This window comes from Gymnoscopelus braueri (assembly GCF_963280865.1).
Source record: "Gymnoscopelus braueri genome assembly, chromosome: 9".
NCBI lineage: Eukaryota > Metazoa > Chordata > Actinopteri > Myctophiformes > Myctophidae > Gymnoscopelus > Gymnoscopelus braueri.
Window position 1 is genome coordinate 23,814,241 of NC_137610.1, and position 27,189 is coordinate 23,841,429.

The 27,189-nt window shown below is 40.2% G+C and overlaps 2 protein-coding genes across 3 annotated transcripts; one reads left to right on the plus strand and one right to left on the minus strand.

The window, feature by feature from the left end:
- The first annotated feature begins 78 nt into the window (after window positions 1-78).
- Window positions 79-8,096, plus strand: atp6v1e1a (ATPase H+ transporting V1 subunit E1a). Its single transcript, XM_080437568.1, has 9 exons — window positions 79-237; window positions 2,584-2,649; window positions 3,282-3,391; window positions 4,018-4,084; window positions 4,477-4,566; window positions 5,067-5,135; window positions 5,647-5,741; window positions 5,851-5,938; window positions 6,727-8,096. The coding sequence occupies exons 1-9, from the start codon at window positions 205-207 to the stop codon at window positions 6,787-6,789; spliced, it is 681 nt and encodes a 226-aa protein (XP_080293694.1). The 5' UTR covers window positions 79-204; the 3' UTR covers window positions 6,790-8,096.
- An 864-nt stretch (window positions 8,097-8,960) lies between these two features.
- On the minus strand, window positions 8,961-26,828 carry slc25a18 (solute carrier family 25 member 18). 2 transcript variants are annotated; one of them, XM_080437456.1, is made up of 10 exons: window positions 26,710-26,828; window positions 24,822-25,171; window positions 24,327-24,449; window positions 20,907-20,962; window positions 20,567-20,657; window positions 19,000-19,115; window positions 17,558-17,711; window positions 13,860-14,038; window positions 12,597-12,672; window positions 8,961-10,732 (listed from the first exon to the last, which is right to left on the minus strand). In XM_080437456.1, exons 2-10 carry the CDS (start codon window positions 24,839-24,841, stop codon window positions 10,591-10,593), a joined length of 957 nt encoding a protein of 318 aa, XP_080293582.1. In that variant the 5' UTR covers window positions 24,842-25,171; window positions 26,710-26,828; the 3' UTR covers window positions 8,961-10,590. The 2 variants fall into 2 exon arrangements, with proteins under 2 accessions (XP_080293582.1, XP_080293583.1); XM_080437457.1 differs by having other exon boundaries at window positions 24,822-25,161; window positions 26,706-26,791.
- Window positions 26,829-27,189: the final 361 nt, after the last annotated feature.

Consider the following 27,189-nt stretch of genomic DNA (forward strand, 5'->3'; position numbering starts at 1 on the left):
TTTCCTAAACTTGGTTGCTTATTTCTCTCACAAAACATGGCAACGCCGACTGTCACGTGACTTCAACGTCATCAGGAAGTGGAGTGTAGAAGAGGAAGCGTTTGTCTCCTGATTCTAACAGACAAACAAACAAACAGCGACACAGTTATAATTAATTGTTTAAATTGTTTAACTAACTAAAAACACCATTCATAAAACGCAGCCATGGCGCTCAGCGACGCCGACGTTCAGAAACAGGTAATAATGGGCTTTAGATGAACTTAAACAAAACATAAGTAAACACTAGAAAACAGCTTAGCAACTGTTGGAAGAATGTTTGTGAAAATAGCATTTTGGGCTTGCATTCCTACTATTTTCCAGCGGTGTAAAATAACTTAAGCACATTTACCTTAAGTACTGTACTTTTAAGTTTTAAAAAAATTGTATTTTTTACTTTACTGGAGTATTTCAATGTTCTGTACTTCTACTTCTACTCCACTACATCTCAGAGGCAAATATTGTACTTTTACTGTCTCCACTATAATTATTAGAAAACTTAAGTTACTTTGTAGATTTTGATTATTATTACAAAACGTACATTACCCACTTAAGCCCTATATACATTTCGGCCATTTGAAAATAGCAGATCTACAAGCTCACAATGCCTCAAGATGCGACACATTGTGAGCTTGTAGATCTGCTATATAAGAGTTTTATACATTTGAAAGCTTGAAATGGGACATTAATTTCTGCATGATGAGTACTTTCTACTTTTGGTACTTTAAGTACATTTTGATACCAATACATTTGTACATTTTACTCAAGTAAATTTGGAATTCAGTATTTTTTACCTTACAGCTAGAGTATTTCTATTGCATACTTTTACTAAAACATCTGTATACTTTCCCCACCACTGCTATTTTCACAAAATTTTGCCTATAATGATTAATGAACCATCAATATATTTGGAAGCTTTGTGTGTCATGGGTGATTTGAACTGTATTTTATATGAAAATAGATATAGCCAGGGGTGGGCAATGACCACTTGATCAATGACCACTTGATCATATTGGGCTGATCCAAAAAGAACTAACATTAACCATCGTGGTTTGATGTGCATGCAACTTTTCTCCCCAAATAATCAGAATTTATCTTACCTCAATTATTGACTGATTTAGGTTGAATTATTGACTTGGACTGCGATTGTATTATTCTAATTAGCAGTCTATTATAAGAGAGAAAAGCAATGGTGGTTTTGACTGTCAGGTACTAACTACTAATAGACCCTTTAACAGACAACATCACACTGGTTGCAAATGAAACCCATTCTGTCAGGTCTCGCTAGGGCGCGCAGCACTAGCCAACACACATGAGGGGGTTGAAACAACAGGTTGAGAATTGATTGCATGAAACAATCACCTGTGCATCCAGTCTCAATGTTGGTAAACTAATAATTGGTCTATTGATTGTGGTAACTACTAATTGTCCAGTGGTTCTCAACCTTTTCAGGCCGTGACCCCCCAAAATAATCATATTTCAACTGGGGACCCCCCAACCCTGACAAGCACTTGGAATTGCAGGAGTTGAGGCATTCAATTTAGTTTGACTCGGTTCCACAGATAAATATTGTGAAAATAGTAGATCATTGTGAACTTGATCAAGCTTGAACTTGATTGTCTATTTTCAATTGTTTTGCCTCTTTCTTATATTATTTGTCAATTTGGCTGTTGTTTAACCCGTTTTTATAGTATAGTTCGTTGATTGCTTTTGATGCAGTAATGGTATTTTTTATTTATTTTATTTTTCAATTATTAAAAAGGTCTTAAAAGTCCTTGACTGCCATCTGGGGACCCCCCAAAAGCATGTGGGGACCTAGCCCTGGTTCAGAGCGTTAGTGGCTTCGCTATAACGCCCTGGAAGACCCCTCGCTCTGCGCATGTACAAGGAATTCCACTGCCCTGCCAGCGCTCAAGAGTAGTGAAAATAAACTAAACCATTTCGCTACTCACCGAAGCAAAGGCTGTTTTGTGTTGTTAAAAGTCTATTCTCCGCACTGGGGAGCCTCTCAGCACCCCACCTACTCTGTAAAATACACTTTTTGGGCAGAAAATAAAATATGTCAGCGAGACGGAAATTATTTTTATTTACTCCACAGTGCCCTCTACAGATTTTGGTTAATGGTAAGTTCAAATCCTCCAGATCTGTAGAGGGCACTGTGGAGTAAATACAATTTATTTCCTTCTCGCTGACATATTTTATTTTCTGCCCAAAAAATGTATTTTACAGAGTAGGTGGGGTGCTGAGAGGCTCCCCAGTGCGGAGAATAGACTTTCAACAACACAAAACAGCCTTTGCTTCGGTGAGTAGCGAAATGGTTTAGTTTATTTTCACTACTCTTGAGCGCTGGCAGGGCAGTGGAATTCCTTGTACCTGCGCAGAGCGAGGGGTCTTCCAGGGCGTTATAGCGAAGCCACTAACGCTCTGAACCAGGGCTAGTGGGGACCCCCCCCCCCCCCCCCCCGGGGGGTCCTGACCCACAGGTTGAGAACCACTGATGTAGTCTATTATTGCTGAGTGGACAAAGAATAACCATGGTATTTCTAGATCAAGCACATGATGGCCTTCATTGAACAGGAGGCGAGTGAGAAGGCAGAGGAAATCGATGCTAAGGTAAAGAAGTGCTTTCGTCTCTGTTTTGTGTATGAGAAATGTCATCAATACATTTACTGTAGCCGCAAGCATGTTGCAATGCCTCCCATGACAGCCCATTCATGAAACAAGTCCTATCTGATTGTATTAAATGACGATAACCTCTCCAATAATGTACCTATACTTGGGTTATCCTCTTTGTCTCTGTCAAGATTTTTTTTTTTTTAATCCGGTGCTGTCATGCGCAACTTTCTGTCAATAAATTCCGCGCAGCAATGATTTTTCTATGTGTTCGAGCTTGGAAGCACTCCTTTTGAATAACTCAACGCCCTGCTGCCTCCTACATATGTGCAAAGTGGTACGCAGGACATTGAGTGATTTACAACAGGTGCTTCCAAACTCGAACACATGGGAAAATAATCGCTGCTCGGAATTTATCGACAGAATGTTGCTCATAACATGATAACGGTGATTTTTTTTTTAAACAAAGAGGATAATATTTGTGAGTTATCGTCGTTTAAAACAATCAGATAGGACATGTCTGTTTCATGAATGGGCTGTCAGGTAGGGTATTGCAACCTAGATGCAGATAAAATGTGTTGCATTTAAGTTGGTTGCGGGTACATTTACTTGTACATGCATGTTTTTCACAGGCAGAGGAAGAGTTCAACATAGAGAAAGGTCGCCTGGTGCAGACTCAGAGAGTGAAGATCATGCAATACTACGAGAAGAAGGAAAAGCAGATTGAAATGCATAAGAAGATGTGAGCTGTCATTCTCTCATTCATGGACAGCATCTGGGGGTTTTGATTGATTGATTGACATCTCCATTCTCAAAATGCTTATGCATAAACATATTTGTACATATCTGTCTTAAGGATCAAGCCTGTCGAGAGCTTATTTTCATTGTGGTCCTTTGGGTGTACAGGCTGATGTTGTACTTCATCGCAACGGGGTCGTGGGCCAGAAATGGTAGATCTATAAGCTCACAACACGTTAATGCGATCCATTGTTTTGCGATGAGAGAACATTTAACGTATAAGCAAAACATGAATAGAAATACAAATGACTTTTTGAATGACATTTTTTTTTAATTTCATTTAACCACAGAAGCCCTATTAAAACCTTTCAAAAAAAATTCCACAGAAGCCCTATTAAAACCCTTTAAAAAAAAAATCATCTACAAGCTCACAATGCGTCAAGTTCTTGTAGATCAGCAATTTGTGAGTATTTTCGTTAAAAAAACATCAGGACTCTGGCTGCATAACTGCCGATATCATTCTGGCTCTAGACTCCATACGTTTACACAGAACAAGCATTTCACCAGCATACTACTATATTGCAGTTTGTGTGCAGCTTCTAACTTATGGTTTTCTTTTGCTCTCCACAGTCAGATGTCCAACCTGATGAACCAGGCCAGGCTGAAAGTGCTGAAGGGCCGTGATGACATGATCGGGGTTAGAGACCACCTGCACTATTTTAATCACTTAACCCATTAAAAGCGGGAAAGCATGTAATTTTAGATTTTAGCTATATTTGAACAACGAATACTTTGGCTGTTCAATTTCTTTTTAAATTGGTGCTCATTAAAACTGGGCACACAAGCATGTGGGACTAACAAGTCAGTGAATGGATATTTGATAGCATGTTTGATCTGTTTTTTTCACTCTTGCTTTTAGTTTATAATTATTATTTTTAAATCCTATTGCTTTACTTATTATTTTGTATTCATGTTTTTATGCTGTGTTTTGAATTGTGTTGCTCTTTTTGTGTAAAGTACTTTGAGCTGCATTTCATGAAAGGTGCTATACAAATAAAGTGCATTATTTTTGGTGTTTCTTTGTCTCAGGAGCTGCTGAACGAGGCCCGTCAGAGGCTTGCAGAGATCGCCAACGACCCGGACAGGTACTCCACCTTGCTGGAAGGGCTGGTGCTTCAGGTAAAATGCCATCGCTACTAGAACCCGCCCCATATGTCAGCCATTTGACTTTTTTGAAGACATGGTTATAGACAATTATACAGCCGATGTGTACTGTTTTTTTTTTAACCACTTTAAACCTGACATACTTATTTCGGGCATGTCATGATAGGCGAACATTTTCAAACAATTTCATTTATTACATTAGCAGATCTACAAGCTCAACTGAGCTTGTAGATCTACAAGCTCAACTGAGCTTGTAGATTGGACACGTAAAAGCAATTGAATAGGGCTTAAGTGCTTAGATATGAAAAATATATATTTTTCAGAAGTTATTTGTTTTTAGTTTGCTTATAAGTTAAATGTTCTCAAATAGAAATCTTTATCAAATCTAAATGTTATTGGACGGTATTGGACCCAATAATCTTTCTGTCCTCGCTACTTTGAGCATTAGTATCTATACGTAAACTAACTGTAGGCTACAGCTAAGTGTAATGTATGTGCCAACTTCCTCTTTCCAGGGGTTCTACCAGTTACTGGAGCCTAAAGTGACCATTCGATGTCGCAAGCAAGATGTGGAGATTGTGCAGGTCAGAGTCTGAGCTGGACTGTTTACAAGTGGTGCTGTTTAAGGTCGCGGACCCATTTGTATGGGTCGCGAGTAAATATCCCTACATACGTTTCCTACATTTAGTTTTTAATTGTTGTTATTTCAAAAGATTTACAAAAAATACAAATTAAAACAAATTGCATGAATTTAAAACAAATTAAAAACATTTTCAAAAGAATTTCATAAATGCATGAAAACATTTATAAAAGACAGTCCATTAATTAGTCCATAAATTAGTAAGACTTGTAATAAGTAGTTAAAATGTGATGAGTTGTGAGCTTGTCAACAGACTATTCTCACTAGTTTGGGTGTTGGGGTCGGGAGACATCAAATTTCTCTCTTGGGTCTTGTGCTAAAAGGTTTAGGTTTACATTTTTAATTTAATTGTTAAAAACACAAGTTGCCCTCAGATAGTGATGACATGCAGTACAATACATAGGTTTGTTAGTCATGTGGTTTGTTTTGTATGTTATTTTTTTTGTGTCCGACAGGCTGCAGTCGATAAAAACATCCCCATCTACAAAGAAGCGGTGAAGAGCAACATAGCTGTCAGAATTGATCAGGACCGTTTTCTTTCCCCTGATATGTAAGATGATTCATTCATATTTCAGTATGTACTTGAACAGCATTGAACTGAAAAACTGACATGATCATCTTAATGGTGATTACTGATGCCTGATCATTGTTTTCAACAGCTGTGGAGGAGTTGAATGCTACAATGACAATGGAAAGATCAAGGTGGCCAACACGCTGGAAAACAGACTGGAGCTCATAGCACAACAGGTAGAACATTTCCATTACGTAGTGCCAGGCAGGCAGTGAGGGCTCTTTACAGGGGCGTCACTTGGGGTCGTGTTTGCATTTAACCTTGTTTTATTTTTCAGATTAATCTGATTATAGATCGAGGCTGAGTGCACCTCAATCCACACCCATCCATCTGCATGTTACACACACACGTATTTTCGTCTGCAACCATACATTCAGTAGCCACTTTCAACCTGGAGCCCCTACTTTGGTCATGTCATTATAGGCGAATATTTACAAGAAAAACCAAATGGACCTGTGAGGGGTCCATTTGGTTCAATTTGTTACACTCTTGGGTGTTAAATTATCACTGGGGGTTTGACTGTGTAAGAGGTATTGTCATCTCATGTCTATTGTCTAGGCTAGGGTTAGGATCCTTTGGGATATTAAAGATTCCGGTTCCTTAACAATTCCGTCTTAACGGTCCGGTTCCCAATCAGTTCCCTTTAACGATTCCTATATATTTAAAAAATATGTTTAATTTTGGCCCTCATTATAATTTCGCAGACATGAAGTCCACATACCAGCCCTGACAGTGTGATAAAGTGGTTCCATGGTTCCAAATGTGATGGAACCAATTCCGGTTCCTCAATGTTGGATCCGGTTCCCAACCCTAGTCATTATAAGCATATACTTTTTTTCTCTTGGGTGTTAACTTATCTCTGGGTGATTTGACTGTGTAAGAGGCATTTTCATTTCATGTCTGTGTCCTGTTCATGATGAGAATTCAATCACTTCATATCCTGTCGTTATTGATCTCTTGACAGATGATGCCTGAAGTCAGAGTGGCCTTGTTCGGTGCCAACCCCAACCGCAAGTTCACAGACTAACACTGGGTTCTGAAGGAGGGCTTTGGACCTACGGTAGACAGAGGAAAACACAGACTGTTCAATGGACTATCTATGGATGCATCACACCAGGAGTAGAAAGGCCTTTACAAACACCTGCTCCCCCTCTTCAGGGTGAGAACGTGCTGTTGAGCAGAATGTGATGCCAGATGCGTTATGATGTGTGTGTGTGTGAATCTTTGTACTGATGGAATGAATGAGCTGAATGTTGCCAATAAGTGCACATAGCCATGCATTTGAGTGCCTTTTTTTATTTATATATTCAAGCCCTGCTCAGTCACTAGAGGTTGCCTTGTATCAGTGGTTCTCAAAGTGTGGTCCAGAGACCCCAACGGCGTCTGTGTGAAAGGCTTCCAGGGGGTCCCCAGAAAGAGGTTACTAGCATCAAACTTTAACCCTATTTTATACTTCAGCTATTCGAAAATAGCTGATCTCGAAGCTCACAAAGTGTCGCAACTTCTGATGCGATGCGTTGTGGGCTTGTAGATCGGCTACTTTAGAAACATTTTCAAAGATCTTAATAATAAGGTTTTTTAACAACAGAAATCTATTTAGATGGGACTCCATGGACAAATACATTGAATATTTGAGAACCACTGCCTTATATTACAACGTAACTGTAAATGTGTAACCTGAATCATTTGAACACTGACACATGCACCCTTAAAGCTATTTTTATTTAGTTAATCAGAGACCATACTGCCCGTTTTCCTTCTGTATGCTTTGTATATCTCTGGTAGGGCTGGGTAATATGCACTAAAATATCACTATTTCTTTGAACAAATACCTCAATATCGTGGGGATAACTATTGGTCCTTTCACTAAATATTTACACCAGATTTTGTTTTAAATAATCATTAGTAGTGCCTGTGAAACCTTGTATATCCGAAACTGTTACTTTTCATGAAATGTAAATAAGAAGTTGTGTTCCATTAGATCCAATGTAGTTATTATTTAGTCACAAGCTCTTAATACTTTTCATTGGTTCAATATTTATAAAACCCACTGGATTAAACTCTTTTCTTTTTTTAAATAGCAAAAATATCGTCTCAACTCGCTATGAGCTTATAGACTTTTTTTTGTCACACTGTAGTAGGTAGAAGCGCATTAATTTACAAAAAACATAGGGCCCTATCTTGCGCGCCGCCTTACCCCTTAAACCTAAACTTACTATCCATATTTTACTATTTCAAGAAATAATTTTAAATAGTTCAACTAGCCCCTCTAGATCAACACGTTGTGAGCTTGTAGATCGGCTATTTGAACAATTTTTTTTTTGTTTCCAAAATGGTATATAATATGGAGATACAAGGTTTCTGCCCAACAGTGACGATATATCAATATATAGCCCAGTCCTGCCTTCTGGTGTGTTCTGTTTTGGAATGGCTAGTTTATTTCTATATGATGATGTGTTCGTATGAGTAGGCAAGTTTACCTTTCTTCCAAAGCACTTATTACACTCGTAAAAGTTATACAAAATAAATGTGCAACTGAGAAACCAGAATGTATGACCTTTTTATTTTATTTACATCTTGTAAACAAAGCATTCATTCTGTTCATTCATTCTGTTCATTCTGTCTCTACAATGAGGAAAATGTAGTAGCCTTGTTATTCTAGCCTCATCAAAACAGACCTGACATTAAAAAGGTAAAAAATGAAATAAAATGCTTTTACTGCCACCCAGTGGATTTAGGTAGCAAATGGCAAACAGTTGGCAAGTCAAGATGCCACTATAGACCCTCCATGTTTCGTTTTCTTTAATCAGTTCTCTTCACAAAACTGGACACAAAGACCAGAAAAGAACACTTTCAGCACCTTAAATTCCACAAAGCCGATTGGAGTCTTAACACACATTTTTTTATGTTTTGTCTATAGACTGTCACAAAAATAAGGCTTTATTGTTTTTTTAATTGTGCGCATGTCATGCACAGAAGAGATGTAGTGTATATACGTATATACTTTAAAAGTTCAACTAAGCAGTAAATTGTAATGTTTCAGAAGGGTTCTCTTTAAAGGAGAGATCCGGTCATTTTAAGTGTTATCTTTGATGTGTCGCTAATCACTCACCAACATAGAAAGGGCCGTTGAGTTATTCCAGAGAAGCCCCTGTCGTCCAGTCTGGTGACCCCCTCCATTGGCATAATGGGAGCCGTGTGTAAGTGAAAATCGTCTATTATAACCGATGAAAAGTTTTTTTTGCTACTACCACTCATCGTGGAGTCTCATGATACTCAAACATGTGCTGAAGGCCGCGCACGAGCTACCGTTCGTGCAGAACGAGATGACACTGGTTGCTTGTTTCTCTCACAGACGCCAGGTTCTGTGAGAGAAACAAGCATAAGAATAACTCAACGGCCCTTTCTATGTTGGTGAGTGATTAGCGACACATCAAAGATAACACTTAAAATGACCGGATCTCTCCTTTAAGCCCTTCTGAGTCGAAGAGGAAGTCAAGGCCAACAAGATAGTGGTCCAGCAGTCTAACATGTGGCCTGCACGCTACACGGGAGCAGTTTGTTAGCATATACAGACTAGGATTAAAGCATTAGTGGCAGATTAGCGAATGACCTTAGTCTGTGACAGGCAGCACCTCACACTCCATGAAGGAATCCAAGATTACAACTCTGACTCTGGGGATGAGGCAGAGGACTGTGCTACTGTATGGCGAAATTAGGTCAAGCTCCCTTTTCGGAGAGAGAAAACGAGTCCAAATGTATGTGATTGGCATTTGAATTCAACCAAAATTCTCAGTTCTGACACAAACATGGCATTAAGTCAAATGTTCTACGACATTGGAATTTAAACAGCTTTTTGTTGAACACTGACAGGGATTTGTCACTTTAAAGTGATAGGTTTTATTTAGTTTTTTTTCTTTTTAGTTTATACGTACAAATAGCTTGATTGTTGGCAACTTTGTTGGTGGTCTCACAGTGAATGCAGCAGCTCTCTATAACAACCAGACAGAATAATCTGTCAGGTCAAAAGAAGAGCCCCGGATATACTGACAACCTGGGAACACCCCCAGAATAGGCTCACACACACGCCCACGTGCACAGGACCCTGTTTAACCCTGAGGACAGCATTTAGAAACTTACGTAATTAGCATGCACCGATAGTCCACATATTAGTCATTGAAACCTCTTTCCTCTAGAGCCCGACCGATATATTGGCCATTATTTGACTTGTCAGTATCGGTAATTATTTTGCTGATATGTCCCTTTCAATCTGGCATCCCTATATTGCGCGCGTCATTATCCACAAGTTTCCTAGGGCATTGTGGGCATCACTTCCTGTCGATTTGATCCCTGATACCTGTTCAAATCGACAGGAAGTGATGCCCACAACGCCCTAGGAAACTTGTGGATAGGCGAAAAGTTTCATGAGTTTTCAAAAATCTTCGAAACACAGCTCACAACACGTTGCTGTAAAACAGCTATTTTTGAATGGTGCTTAAATGGTTGAATACATTTCAAAAAGTTATTTGTCTATTTGTTATTCTTTGTTTATATGTTAAATGTTCTCAAAATCTAAGTTTTTTTAAAAGAACTTTTTGACAAAGTATCGGTCAAAGCGTCTGTAAGAAAATGTGGCATGAGTCGGGCTCTACTTTCCTCCTCTGGTTAGCCGACTGTGACCTCTCTCTCCCTCTCGTTATACCGTATATACTGCTCACTCAGCTGGGGTCTTCCTACTGTACCTCACTTCTCTCTTAGCTCCTCTGTTCGCTCACTGTCAAATAATGCAGTTGTTTGCCATCACCACAACGACCCATGGCGAACGCCGCTATTCCAGCATTTCTAGCAGCGTCTCCCCTACGCCCATGAAGTAGACGCCCTGTGCAATGCCAAAGAGAGGCGCGATGACCAGAGCACGACATATAGCGCCTTTCAGGAACGCTGACGGGCCCTCACGCCTCATGATGCGCCTGTGTGAGAGAGAGAGAGAGAGAGAGAGAGAGGAATTCTCAGCAAGCTTTTTACACATTATCATCGCTGTCACGTGGAAACCTTGTAGGAATGTGTAAAAAGAATCATTACTTTGCAGTTACATTGTAGTTATAATTTGGCCATAATACTATTGGTTAAATATTTCTGAAATCCATAAACTTTCAACCTAGCGTCCCTGTTTGGGGCCAAAAATATATAAATACAAACGTGTTGTCAGCCTCTAGAACTGTTATTTTTGCTACTGTGTGACACTGTCATACGACAATGTATATAATAGGGCATTCATTTATTAAAAGACATAAAAACATTTTGACACAAGATTTGTGCTGAACAGCCACAATATATAGTGAATGGGTGGGAAGAGTACAATAATATCATACTCAAGTAGAACTATTAATTTAAATACTACTTAAATATAAGCAGAGGTGGGCGAAGTACTCAACTCCAGTACTTGAGTAAGAGTAGAGATACTCCCGGTCAAATTTACTCCACTACAAGTAAAAGTAGCTCAGTCAAAATGTTACTCAAGTAAGAGTGAAAAAGTAATTGCTTTTAAATGTCCTTAAGTATTCAAGAGTACATGCTTTAAAAAAATACTTAAAGTAAAAGTACATGCTTTTAAAAAATACTTAAAGTACAAGTAAAAGTACAAGTAAATCTCTTAATTTTTATATCAATGAATTGCTGTATTGTTTTCACAATGAATGTATAGGACCTTGTAATGACTAAGGAACCAGAACTAAAAAATACAATAATACAGATACCTTGAACTAGTTACTAGTATATTACTAGATTAATGTCATGTATATTTCTATTGCATACTAAGAAGTGTAAAAGAAAGGCTTAACAAGGGGGTCCAGTGCCATGCCATGTAGTAGCCATGTTCGATGCTGCTTCGATAACCTCTCGTCATCGAAAATAGCCGATCTAGGATGTCGTACAACTAAGTATAAGTCCAGCTTAAGCACCCCAGAGCTGCCTTCCCCTTGGAACTGGTCCTATTTTAACAGCATTTCTCAGTAATATGGCAATGGATTAACTAAGGACCTGTGTCAGTGTCCTAACAAAGCAAGGGGGTCGAGCCTTCCTAGAAATGTACTTGAGTAAAAGTAAAATATTTGTCTTGGAAATGTACTCAAGTAAGAGTAATAAGTATTTAAAAAAATCTAATACTCAAGTAAAGTACAGATTCTCAGAATCTGTACTTAAGTACAGTGCTCAAGTACATTTACTAATTTACTCTCCTCCACTGAATATAAGCAACATTACTTGAGTTGGAAACAACTCAAGTAAAGGCAGTGGCGTAACGGAGGGGTAGCAAGTGATGCAGTGTGGGGGGGCCACCAGCAGGGGGGGCCCCGCCTGCGCTGATACAAATATTTTTACAGCAAAAAAAAAGAAAAAAGTTGATTTATATTGGTCAAATAGAACCGAATTAGACCCGAATTAGACAGAATTAGACCCGAAATTCTTGCGCAGGTTGTGCACGTACATGCACGCGCGCGCGTGCATGTACGTGAAAGTCCCGCGGGGAGGCCCTGCGATTCTGCGTTACGCCACTGAGTAAAGGTACAGAAGCTCTTTTGAAGACTGACTTCAAAAGAGCTACATAATGTCACATCCTGACTAAGCATTTCAATACAAATATGTTTTGCCAACCATTTCCTCTCCAGTTCAGTGATGCTCTCTAAAGTGGTGACCATATTAAGATTGTCTTGTGAGAAAAAAGAGTTATTAAGTTAAAAGTTTGGCTCATGACAGCAGAACTGTAGTGTAGGCTACTCTTGATTCTTGACCACCCCCCTGATTGTGAATATCGATGGAGAGCTGCTTTGGTATTACCGTGTGCAGTCCATTATTCCTTTGTACGAATCCTCGCCCTCCCCTTTCTGCAAGGTCTGTATACGAGTCTTTATAACTGTAAAGAAATAATCATAATATATATTACACACACACACACACACACACACACACACACACACACACACACACACACACACACACACACACACACACACACAATGTATATACTGTATACACACAATACAAATGCAAACTCAAAGGTGACAATGTCACTGAAGACTGTGATGTTTACATCCACATATACAAGCTCTACCCCACTGTTTCTCAATGTGGGGTCCAGGGACTCCCAGAGTTCCTTGAGGGGGTTCCAAAGGATCCCCAGTTAAATGATTAATAGATAGGGACCCTCACAAGTCTGTAGCTCTGAGCGTGTACTCATTTGTACATGCTCAGAATTAAAGGGATATTTAACTCCTTTCAAACATGTTTGGGGTCATTTTAACGACTACTCAGTCTTTTGTGAGCCCCCTAGACATGTCCTGGTGACAGGTTCTGGTGACTGATATTGTCCTTCTAATGCTTGAGGTGTTAAGGTGTTTGATTATATTTTTCATGTATTTTTTATTTATTTCTTTATTTTTATTTAAAACATCTTCCAATAAAAATAAATAATTGAAAAAAAAGTAATTGAAAAAAACACGCCCCCCTCGTGTAGGCCTATTAGTAGGGCAATAGTAACCAGAACCAAGGACGTGTGTTTTCAATTTAAAAAAAAATATTTCAGGTGTTCAGGTTAATACATATACATTTAGGGGTCCTTGACATTAAAAGGTTTAAATGAAAAGGGTTTAGAGACACCAGTCTACCCCGGTCCTTGTGCACACAGCACACAACTGAAGATTTTCAATTTTGTGGGTGGATGCACACCTGCTATCCCCCATTGGAAATGTACTACAGACACAATATGAGCCCTGCTTTCATCTCTTAATCTCCCCCTCTCTCTTTCTCTCTCCCTCTCCCCTTTGCTCCATCTCATGCTCTCTCTCTCCCTTACTCTCTCTGTCTGCCTCTGATTCTCTCTTTCCCTCTGTCTTCTCTCTCCCCCTCTGCTTCTCTCTCTCTCTCTCTCTCTCTCTCTCTCTCTCTCTCTCTCTCTCTCTTCTCTCTCTCTCTCTCTCTCTCTCTCTATTTCTCTCCCCCCTCTCTGCTTCTCTCTCTTGCTCTCTCTCCCCCCTTCATGCTTCCCTCTCTCTCCCCCACTCTTCTCCCTCTCTCTCCCCCTCTCTTCTCTCTCTCTCTCACCATCCAGTGGGGTAACAGCCACAGCTGCCACAGATCCTGCGGTGCAGCCTGCCGTGAAGGACTGCCAGAAGGGGGCCCGCTCCTGCACGTCGCCCTGGCAACCCGACACGGCCCCTCTAGGGCCCAGCGCATTCAGGTTGGCAAACAGCGGGAAGTAGATCATAGAGAATGGAACATCCCTGAGAGAGGAAAGGAGAGGAGAGAAGAGGAGAGGATTGTTATTATTGTTATTAGACCTATTTCATCCTGTAGGGGAAGTGTCTTGCTCATGGACACCTTGACACATTGCCAAGGCCAGGAATCGAACCTGGGACCTTCTGCTTCCCAGGAGGGCTCTCTACCCATGGAGGGGATGGGAGAGGAGAGCTGGGTCAAGTGCAGTGGTGCAAAGTAAATATTAAGTACATTTACTAAGTACTGTACTTAAGTACATATTTAAGGTACTTTGATTTTACTTTGATTGTACTTTGAATACAGGTCTTTCAAGTGTAACAGAGTATGTTTTTATTGTGGTATTGCTACTTCTACTTAAGTAAAAAAAAAAAAAAAGGATGTGAAGCGAGGTGAGTGAAAAACGAGATGAAAAGAGACATGAAAACCAAAGAGAGAGAGAGAGAGGGTGGGGCGGGGTGCCCTCATTCAGCTGCAGGGTAACTAGCTAAACATAGCTGCAGGAGTCTATTGATTGTATTGTTGATTAATGGAGGTGCTAGGACACCGGTACTGAAGAGAGTGCTGTTATGTAATCCAAAATCAACTCATTAACACTCATTAATTAACCACATGAACCCTAGCGTCCCTATTCTGGGTGATCTGGCGAACATAGCATTGTGAGTCAGTGTGGCGAGTAAATGAAAGCCAGTAAATGAAAGCCAGCAGGCTCTGGATTGGAGTAATGTGGAAATGAGTGACACCAATGAGACACGCACGCACGCACGCACGCACGCACGCACGCACGCACGCACGCACGCACGCACGCCTCTGAGATGTAGTGGAGTAGAAGTAAAAGTATTGAAAATTGGAAATACTCCAGTAACGTAACAATTCCTCAAAGGTGTACTAAAGTACAGTACTTGAGTAAATGTACTTAGTTACTTTACACCACTGCCACAATGTAGTCATCAGTACCAGTGTGCCCATGCAGCATGCACTATAAAAAATACTCAATGTTAATTTAACTCAGAGTGTACAATTGCATGGCTTTAACACTGAGGTTTCATGGGCTGTGCTACAGGTTGCCCCGTTCTTGACAATGTATGTGTTTGCTGTTGGGGTGTGACTGTGTGAATCTCAGTCTGCCTTTGAAGACTTTATTTGTTTATGTATTTGTATGAGCAGCATAATAGAAAATATTTACATGACATTAGTCTTTGTGTTTGGGTATGTTTCATGCTATTAATATAGTCTCTGTGTGGTTTTGGCTATCCATCTGTGTTTATTCTGCAAAGAAAAGAAATAAAGGATAAAAAAAGAGGGGGAGGGGGGGTAGTACCATAGAGTTAAAAAATAAGGGTAGTACCCAGTAAACTTAAGTATTAATTTAAAGTGTAATCCAGCACTTATTGTAATGAATAAAATGCTAGTTTAGCCAATCTGAAGAGTTATGTTAATACATATATAGTGCATCAGCAGTGGTTGGAGGTGGTCCCCCTACTCTTCCATTGAAACATTTAAACCCTGGTGTCAGGTAGGACACCTACTGGTTGACGAGCAGTACTGCCTGAGCTTATATTTCTGCCCTGAGCAAGCATGGTTGAATCCCGGGGCCCGGGCAGCACATAGAATTTCACCACACAAACCCGACAGTATATTGTTGCTGTCGGACAGAAACCTTGTATGTATGTATGTTCTAACTTTTTGTGTTTTTTCATAAATTAACGCCCTACTTGATTATACTACAGCGTCACACAAAAGTATCCAAAATGGCATATCGACAAGCTCGAAATGCAGCACGAAGCAATGCGTTTTTAGCTTGTGATCTGCTATTTTTTAATTTGAATCCTGAAAAGTAACAGTTTTGGACATATGAGGTTTCCACCCGACAGAGACAATATCATTTACTTTTTTGACCAGACTCCCCCACGAGCTTATAGTTGATCCCCTTCTTTTCCCCCACCAAAAACAGCTGGAACAAGCTTGCAACACATCAAGTTGCAACGTGTTGTGCGCTTGTATAGATCGTCTATTTTTGCCAAATGTTCATCTAGTATCTGACATGCTCATGTGGTTAAGGAAATTGGAACTTTGTCTTTCAGATTTAAATGAACAGTCAGTTTTACTGTGTGCACAGTCAAAACATCAGTGTTAATTGGCCCTTACCGGGGGTCCCCCAGGGATCCATACTAGGCCCTCTAGATCTAGTATTTGCCTGCACATCCAATTCCAAATCTCTTTGCCAAAAATAGCCAACCTACAAACTCACAACACGTTGCGTCACAACACGTCAAGAATCAAGAAGGTTTTATCTGTCACTACGTCATACCGGTACAAGAGTTCATGTGGTTAAATAGAAGGTGATAGATATGTTTTTTTCCAGGAATATCTGGAATATCTCACCTTGTATATGTACACTATATATTTCACTTGACAAATATTGTACTTTTGACTCCACTGCATTTCTAGGAAGGGAAAAAGTACATTATGAATGAACCACTTAAGCCCCATTTCAAATATAGTGATATAGTCCATGGGCCCAGGCCAGAATTTTCACTAATCAGGGACACTCAAGGTGGCAAACTCTAGTTTGGTATTTTGAAAAGGTCTATAGGCCTATATCTAGATAATATTTCAACATGATAGCCCTTCCCAAGTAGTAGCTTAGTCCCAGTTATCAGCCTTCAATGACACCAACCATAGTTCCAAAGAATGAAAAAAATCTCAAAGACATTTTGCCACCTTTTGTGTCCCTGACTTCTGGTCTGGCCCATGGACTAATAGCAGCTATACAAGCTCACAATCTGCTATTTTCAATCTGCACATTTTCACTTATTGATATATTTTTTTAAGTTTCTGGAAAATCTTTGTCTAAATTTTATACATCAAAAATAAAATGTAGCCTACTTTGTAATTTTTACTTTTGAATAGTTAAGTATTTTTTAAATCCCTAGAGGTTCAGGCCGCTACGCAGCCCTCACACCTATGCCGCACTGCCGATTCGACTAATATTCCCATATATGGAGATCTCTGTATCTGTCAGTCCTTGTCTGTTTTATGCCCATATATGGAGAGCCCTAATGTCATCAGTATATGCCCATATATGGGCATGTCCCCTTTTGTGCCCATATGGAGCTGACTGATTTGTTTGTGCCTGATGCCATGACGACACATCAAGGTTAGACAACAGTACACTCTCCATATTTGGGCGTAGCTGCATTGGGAACTCCTTATATGGTTATGGCTGAGTCATGGTGACATGAGCGTGATGACGTTGTCCACCCGCCCACCTGCCCGTCCTCCCTTAAATCAATTTTAATATAGGATGCTATGTACTTTTGAATACTTAAGTATTTTAAAAAGCTAAACCAGTACTTTAACCCAAATTCAAATTCAAGTGAGCAACTTCCACTTGAGTAGTTATATTTGACCAGGAGTATCTATACTTTTTCTCCAGTACTGGGGTCGAGTGCTCTGTCCATCACTGCAGGCATCTACGTCTAGGCCTTTGTGGCCTTTTGAGGATCTGGTGGGGTGTTTCTAACCTCATCAGAGTGGCTCCCGCCCCCCGGTAGAGGCCGGCCAGGCCGCGCGTCCTCAGCAGCTCCAGGGTGATGCTGGTGGCTGACCTCCGAGGAGGGGGGACAGGAGGCGCGGCCATCAACGACGGAGCCGGAGCCGCTAGTGGCCTCTGAGCAGCTGAAACAAACAGAGATAAACATGTGGAAGACTTAACTTATTTTATCCATGAACACACATCATAACTGATTAGGGCCGCAACTATCCATTCTTTTCTTAGTGATTATTCTTTCATCTTCTTTATCGATTAACCGAATTTCTTTATATCTCAACAAATCAAAAGCGTTATTTTTATACTATATTTATACTTTGTCACACTGTGTCATGCAAAAATTTGGAAACAGCTGATCCAAAAGCTCACAATTCTTCATGATGCAACGTGTTGTGAGCTTGTAGATTGGCTATTTTCACAATTTGTTTTTATTAAAAAACAAAACTTAAACTTTTCACTTATAATGACATTCCCAAAATTCCCATAATATATTTTATTAAATTAGATTAGAGGTTGGGGTCGGATGCGGCCCTCTCACCTACATCTCATCGCAGATCCAATCAATATGCCCATATATGAGATCTCTTTATCTATCATTCCATGTCCCTTTTATGCCTATATATAGAAGAGCTGCTATGTCATCGGTATGCCCATAATATGGGCATGGGGTTATGGCTGAGTCATTTGTGACAGTGATATTTTACCAGAAACATTGTAAATAAAAAATAGGGGCCGCGATTCATTGGAGCGATCTAACCTCAAACCATTCTCAGAATGCTTGCAAAGAATAGACTAGGGCTTTACTCATTGCAGAACAAAAAATGCATTTGAAATGCTATATGACATAGCTATATGGAATAAAAAAGACTTGACATACCAATTTCACAGTGCCAAATGTTCACTTTGCTATTTAATAAGTATTTTAGCACCTGGATGGAGCTCAAGATACTGTCCCAATAGACCTTTTCCATGGCAGACATATTAATGTGAAATAGTAGGGGAAACAACATCATGACACTCTATAAGGCTCTGTTTCTATGTGGCTACCATTTAGTGTAGCAGAGCCTTTCCCGTGAGCCAACATGTGCAATAGTAGTAACACCCTGACTCTGTTTGACCTGAATGGAACGCAACTTTGTAGGTATAAAAGCTATAGGCCTACTGTATATTATTTCCTTAAAACTAAATGTTTCGTATTTTTGTTGTTGTTACAGTATGGTACAGGGGTCTCCCCGTCTCTCCAGCTCTATAATAAACAAAAAAAATATCACTTACTTACAATCCCTTTCTAACCTGTGTTTACTATTTCACGCTAAAATGGCGGCTGTGAAAAAGGTCTATTGTTTACGATGCACACAGTGTCTGGGCATGTCAGCGTCTCTCTGAGCTGGTAACATTATCCAAAGATGGACTCACCCAGCCTTCCTGCATCCTGTAACTGGATTTTCAGCATCTCCATGGGAGTGGTGACGATCACCTGACAGGTCCCAGCCCCGCACCCCGCCATTACCTCACCCCACAGGGGTAGATGCCTGCAGGGAGGTACAGGAGTACATAACTAACTAACTAGCAGTGGTGGAAGAAGTACTCAGATGTTGTCAGATGTGAAGTAAAAGTAGCAATAAAACAATATAAAAAATACTCTGTTACAAGTTAGCAAGGAGGCTAGTAGGAGAAAGAGGCACACCACCTACGTAGACACACTACGGCGTGACAGCAGAGCTAACAAGACCCTGAGGATAGACAGGAGGGAGTGGAGGGCAGCGATTCAGGAAAAGTCCTTTATTGTCCTTTATTTATCCTTTATTCCTTTATTGAGTCCTTTATTGGTTGATGTACGTAATATGTTTTGTAATCATAATATAAATCTGCAAAGTATCTAAACTAACGTTTTCAAATAATTGGGGCAGTGGAGTAAAAAGCACAATATTTGATTCTGAGATGTAGTGGAATACAAGTAGGTTGAAAAGTAAATACTCAAGCAAAGTCAAAGTACTTAACATTTTTTACTTAAGTACAGTACTTGAGTAAATGTACTTAACTTAGTTCATTTCCACCACTGATAATAACTAGCACCTTCAGTGATGCTCAATACATTTGAGTTAAAACAAGTTAAAACAAATGCTGCGTTCAGTATACCTTATGGCGGGTTTGTGAATGACTTTACACTGTAAAGATGTTCATTTGAAGTAACTAGCCACTTGGGCAAACATTTGGCAAAAAATAGCTGAGCTATAAACTTATGACACAACTTGATGCGGCACAGTGTGAGTTTGTAGATCACCTATTTTCAGGAAAGAGATATATGGTGTACAGGGAAATACTAGCAGACCTATGGACCCCTGGGCGACCCCGATCAACTAAGTACAAATAAATACAGTATATGGGTTTAAGTGGTTAAACAAGTTAAAACAAATACATATGCTGCATTCAGTAAGCTTTATGGCAGGGTGTGTATATGACTGTAATATACACTGTATGATTACACTGTAAAAAGGTGTTAATATTAATTAAAGGTAGGGCAACAGATAAGGGACAACTTCTGATATTTACATACATTATATTATTATTTTTTTCATTTAATTGTATGGAAATTACTTTAAAATGTTGAAAAGGTGACCCTACAGGTAGGAGAATGGAACTGCAGAGACCACCAGTGGAGGAAGCTGCTTCTAGTATAATATTGGCCTATACATAAACATTGTAAATATCTAGTATTCAAAACCAGATTATATTTGCAATACTCTGGAATCTTCTCTATGGTAAAAGGTTCCATTCAATTAAATTGCTATAAGTATCCTTGTAGTGACTGTTCGGATTTAGCTGCTCAAACACCTTTTTAAAAACATTTATAAAACATATTATAAAACAAATTATAACATACACCACCACCACCACATTATTTGAATATCCAGCATTTATAATTATCTGTTGCCCTGCCTTTAAATGAACTCTCTGGACTTTCTGGGAAAAGCTAACCTACCCGTCCTTGGAAAGCTCCTGTCTGAAGATGTCATTGGCTGCCAGTTTGATGGCTTTCTCTGGCGTGACAAGTGTGAGATTCACTGCTGCGCCTGGAGAGGGTAAACATGGTGAGGGATTGACGTGACACACATAGAAGCTTCCAACGCCGGCCCACACACACCAGCATATGGCCATTTGCCCGAGGGCTAATACAATAATACTGCTGGTTACTATAAAAAGACTAAGCGTCCACAGTAGTCACAACAGTGTGGGTACAGTGTGGGTACAATTAAACTAGTAATAAAATAAAGAGATGTACTGTAAGTGGGTTGTTGCAGGGATTATAATGCTAATATTACCTCTGTAGCACCCAAAATAACCCTCCGACCGGACCGTCTTTGCCAAGCAATCGAGCCTAAGAGACAGCAAGAGAGTTTCAAATGTGTGAGGTAATAAAATTGCTTTTAATTGTCAAACAAAACAGTGTACTCCTGTGTAACTCAAGTCAACGACTAGAGCAGTGATTCTCAAAGTCGATCAGGGACCCCCCTCGGGAGGGTTCCAGGGGGTCCCCAGCAAAATGAGGAATAGTTTATTTTCTATTATTTCACCGACTGTAAGTGAGAGAATATTATGAAGATACTGTATAAGAATGACTATTCCGATCATACTGTTATTTCCACTCATCATGATTACAGTATCTCCCCACCTACAGTATATAGAGTCTATATACTGTAGGTGGGGAGATACTGTAACCATGATGATCTACAGTTGTAGAATTGCAGAATTCTGCTCTAAATCTTCCCTTGCACAAAATCTTTATAAATGGGGGTCTGCGTTTTAATTTGTAGGCCTACTACTGGACTAGAGCATTACACTAAACCTCTCATGGTTATTAGTCTATTACCACTGTGGTCACTCAAATGCGTACTGTTAGTGCTTTGGATAAAAACATCCACCAAATGGCACGTCATCAATCACAGATTCCACCATAGTCCTCCATACGTACATATACATAATTATGATCAAGCGATAGCAATTAATTTCTTCAGCAATGACAGCCTGTTCTCACAGTCACACATGAACACACTCCATAATAGGGCTACAGTGGTATACAGTTAGTCACAGTATGTTGCACAAATTATTGTGAATTCCCTATTCTGTGAACTATAATAATACTATCTTTAAAGGTCCATTACAGGATTGCTTTGAAAATGTAAATAGGAACATTTGCTATTTGGAACTTTCAAAATATAGGTTAACCAAGGTGAAGGTCAAGGTATTTTTATTGTTACATATTTTTGCGTACAAAAACAAAACGTAAAACAAATATTTTGTTCTGGTGCTGGTGGATGACATGAGATCATTAGGATTGCAGCCCATAACATTATTAATACACACTGTAGTCCATCCAGGTTCCTGCCATATTCTTTTATCAGTAACTATTGTTTTAAAAATAGTTCTAACTCAAGTAGATGGCAGAGTCCACGACAACTATAAAGACGAACAATAGTTACTTAGAGATATAGTTTTAGTGATTGGTGTGGATGGCCCTTTAGTCAGCAATAATGTAATCATACTACATAATATACACATAATATGCACAAAATGAGTCTCTGCCTCTCCGCAGCATGTCTTCTCACACACATCTTTTAAGAAAGCTCTCCATTATCCCTCATAAAATACCACCGCAAACTTGGCTTACACTTAGGTTTTGTTCAGATTGCAGGCAAATCCAATTTGTTTCCCATATCTGATCTTTAGAACTGACTGTCCACACTGTTATTTGCAAGTGATCAGATGGGGTTTGAGTATTCAGATTTGAGACATCGTCATCCTATGTGCATTGAGCGGTGAGCGCTGGTGTAACGACGTAATGACATAGGCGTGAGTAATGCTTAACTTATACTCTCAGACTTCAGTGTCCAAGTGTCTAGACTGAGACACGTCTTCGATCTCATTCTAATCTGTATAGGCCTATCATTAGTTAGACTACATTGTGAGTTGATGAGATGCAAGGGGATCAAGCTGAGACAGCATCCTGTCCACGTGGCGGACAACACCTCCATTCTCGACAGCAGAGAATAATGAAGTTTATGCTCCAAACCAATATTCAAAATAATAATTGAGCAGCGACATCTATGTGCAACAGAGCAGGGGCATCTTTTGGGGTCCCCTCGTGTTCACATTTAACCTCAAATTCTGTTATTTTATGCATATTTTTTGCAGATTGGCGCTAAGTGCACCTCAATCCACACCCATCCATCTACATGCAAGCCTTACAACACATTGTTATAGACAAGTTTTTTCTTGTCTGCAACCATATCGTTGCTGTCGGGCAGAAACCATATTTAAACTTTTTTTTTTTTTTCGTAAATTAATGCCCTACTTGATCATACTACAGCGTCACAAAAATAGCAGATCTGCAAGCTCGAAATGCGACACGAAGCTTTGTGTTTGTAGATCTGCTATTTTTGCTACTTTTGAATTTTAATCCTGAAAAGTAACAGTTTGTGAGGTTTCCACCCGACAGAGACGATATATTCATCAACCACTTTCAACCTGGCGTCCCTGTTTTGGGCATGTCATTATACAAAAGGTGAGGATAAAAAAAAGGGGGAAAAAAAGAAAAAAATAGCTGATCTACAAGCTCACAACACGTTGCATCGCAATGAGCTTGTTGATCGGCCACCCTCTACTTTTCTAGTTTATACTGAAATGACTGCTCTGCGATGGAATATAAATAAATTAGCCTTAAAAGAATGCTGTGACTCACATGGTTCTTCCCTTTCTGACTTATATTGGAAAACTGGTGTGCTGGAGTACTAATACAAGTATTCAAAAGTACATGCTTTTAAAAATACTTAGGTATTTAAAAAAAATACAGTACATTTTCTTTTTTATATCATTATCAGTGCAGTGCTGTATTGAAATTTAGACCTACATTTTCCTATTTTCCTAAACGATTAAAAGATTTTCCAGAAATTTTCAAAAATATAAATAATAGTGAAAATAGCAGATCTACAAGCTTGCGGCGCGTCACGATCATCTTTCAGTTCAAATAGTCTCATCCCTGTTACCAGGTAGATTGGAGAGTAATGTAGTGGAGTCAAAAGTAGTACTCAAGTAAACTTTGTACTTTGTGACTGTCCACCACTGGTTCTTCCCTTTCTGACTCATATTGGAAAGCTGTGGTGTGGACACGGTCGCCCTGCTGTCTACATGATCACTAGTACGCCCTATCAACCACACATGTTTGGAATCCAGATGTGCACAGTAGAAATCTCTCTTTCTCAGTGTCTTTTTTATTCTCATTAGAAACTCATAATTAACTTCATTATTGTACATTTGTTGTGTTTCAGATTTTTGTAAAAAAATCTAGTAATTGCTATCCACTGAAACATTAACTTACAGTAGGCCTATTACTGAGTTTCCATGAATCTTGGCATTCTCATTAGCTGTGACTCATGTGTAGTTCAAAGTACCACTTACTATAGAGCACATAGTATTTGAAGCCATTCCACGTCGGGATGCTAAGGAAAGGCTCCATCTGAAACTTTTTATATTTATAACAAATCTTCATACCCTGAGCCTGCTGGCTAAAGTAATGTTTAACCACTTTCACCATGGTATCCTTACTCCCTATTTTGGGCATTAGAGTATTTTGATCTTGGATATTCACAACAAAACTAAGACCTTCACCTGAGATGCTGGCAATGAAAACTCCCACATATCTATATGTGTGTGTCTCATGTGCGCTATTAGTTGATTCTACTCACATTCCTGTGTAGACTTTGGCGCCCTGCTGGTTTTGTAGGCGGGTTTTGGCCAGGTCGATAGGAAACACACATGTCACACCCACCAACCCCGCCACGCCCCCATTAATCAGCTTAGCAGGGAGGCTGCGAAGAGAAACAGACGAACACATGACTGTGCGTGCATTGTGTGCGTGCATGCATTAGCATTACACGCACACAATGCACGCACAGTCACCCACATGCAGATAATTCAACACAAACCATGCAAATTGTGTGTGTGTGTGTGTGTGTGTGTGTGTGTGTGTGTGTGTGTGTGTGTGTGTGTGTGTGTGTGTGTGTGTGTGTGTGTGTGTGTGTGTGTGTGTGTGTGTGTGTGTGTGTGTGTGTGTGTGTGTGTGTGTGTGTGTGTGTGTGATAGATATTTATATATATACATACATATACAGTCAAATAAAGCAAAATAGTATGAATTACTCTGCATCAAGCTATACATAAAAATTGGGTAAGGTCCTTTACCAAACTTTCTGCTCTGCCATCCTGGCTCAGGCTGGGCTCCAGGCCCAGTTCCACTGCTCGTCTTCCTCTGGACACGTACGCACACAGCCCTGGGTGTCACTCACCACGGCTGGGGCCCTCACCTGCCCACCAGTTTCCACCCCGCTAACAACAGAGCTTACACTCTGGTCTTAGTCGGACGCAAGTGTGCTGCCTTGCTTTATTCTTGTGTGGCACCGGATTCCAATGGACCCGCTCCCTCTGGAAACGTGGTGGCTCCAACCAACCGCTACAGCGTTGGATCTCTGCCCGCTGCCTGCTTTTGTCCTGCTTTGCCGTAACTCACCCCGCAGGACCTGGTCTCCTACTGTCTGGAACAACAGAACACACACTAATATGGAGAAGACTATTTGGATGCCAAACAGTGCTCTCTCTCTCCAGTACACCTCTGCTGTATCTTCTGTGTCAAATCCCTGTTGAAAGGATGTTTTGTAATGGCTCTCTTTCTCTCTTTCTCTCTTTCTCTCTTTCTCTCTTTCTCTATATATGTTTCTCTCTCTCTCTCTCTCTCTCTCTCTCTCTCTCTCCCTCTCTCTCTCTCTCTCTCTCTCTCTCTCTCTCTCTCTCTCTCTCTCTCTCTCTCTCTCTCTCTCTCTCTCTCTCTCTCTCTCTCTCTCTCTCTCTCTCTCTCTCTCACACACACACTTTCTCTCTGCTGGTAGTGAATGTATTTAATTTCATTGGCTATAATATGTAGGCTCACTCATTCATAAAATGTGAATAATAATACCATAGATAGGACTCTGCCACACAAAGCCAGAACGTGCTAAGACTCTCTAATCTGCCTGGTAACAGGGATAAGACTATTTGAACTGAAAGATGAGAGGCTTACCAGCATTCTTTTACCTTGTTGGAAGAACAAAAACACCAAAGGACTGAAACAGAGATTCTGGGGGAACTTGGGAACTTGCTTTGACAAGTTTTATTTGTACTTTTTTCCTTTCTCTGCAACAGGCTTACAATAGGCTGTGGTCTATCCCAAGAACCGTGCTTTGTGGATCATATAGCCCAATGCTGTTGACCCCCTATCTGGAGTTCACACACAAGTCACAAACGTTCTCCTCTATAATGTACCATCTCTCTTCTGTTTGTTCCCTTCCTCTTTCCTTCCGTTACTTCCTCCCTTCCTTTAGCTCCCTAATTAATCTCTGTCTTAATCTCTCCTCCTCCACTCTCCCACTGTCTATTTTTACCACTGTAAACCTCCACTCTATCCTCGCCTGTCTATCTGCCTGTCTCTGCCACGGGAGTGGAAAGGAAACAAAATCGATGAATCTGTTTCTTCGCACACCTTGAATTGGACATCATTACAGTTCGGTGCCCTGGATGTCAATCATCCATCATCACCTCCTTCGTTTTCCTTCTCTGTGTGATCTCTCTTTTCTTGTCCGTGAGTTCTTCAAATCTCCATCGGTTGTGGTGCTTGCCGGACTCTAGTAACATTCTGCACATGCCTTTCACTAAGGCTCTCTCTCTCTCTGCCTCTCGCTCTCTCTTTCTCTGTGAAACTTTTCTTTCAGCTCAAACTCCTTTCACACACACTGGTACTCCTTGCCAAAACCCTGCCAACCAACCCCCAGCTCCCCAATCCTCAGTTTCACCCCCCAAAACTGCAACTACAAAGCCCACCGCTTGACACAATCCTCCCTGCATAATATAACCCCAAGACACAACTTTTTTTTTTAAACTTGTTTTACAGGGATGCATCACAGTAAAAAAAATCTCAGTTCAAATTTGATCCATTTGCAACTCTAAGAGGGGTACAAATGTAACCAAATGGACCCGTAAGGGTACATTTGTGCCCCTCACAGAGTTAGTGGGACATAGCAGTGGGACATTAGGGACTTACCTTCTTGTCTGTCAGTGCATCCCACAGGCAGGATCAAGCTGTCTGCTCTGTTTTCACTCCAACAATGTGTGCAAGAGATGGTAGCCCAGTGAAGCGAGAGCGATCTGAGAGAGCCAGCCGGCGCTCAGGGGCCGTTGCACAAACACCAGCATTGTCCCATGCATAAGTCCCTCCCTCTCGTGGTGACTCCCTTGTGTGACACAGCCCCGGCAACGCGGCTCTGTACTAACACAACTCGACAGGAACTCTCATGCTTATGCACTCACTGCCACAGCACACACAATAATGGATGGGCTGGATAGCAATGTTCAATTATTTATAGTTGTATTATTATTATTGCTTTTATTATGCAGCTTATTTTTTTACGAGTGTATACACAGCCCAAATACAAATTGCAATAAAAGGGGGTTTATCCATAATGGGTGTTCCTTTCAATAGCACTGGTCTTACATAATACTTCATGGCACATGAAACGCAATG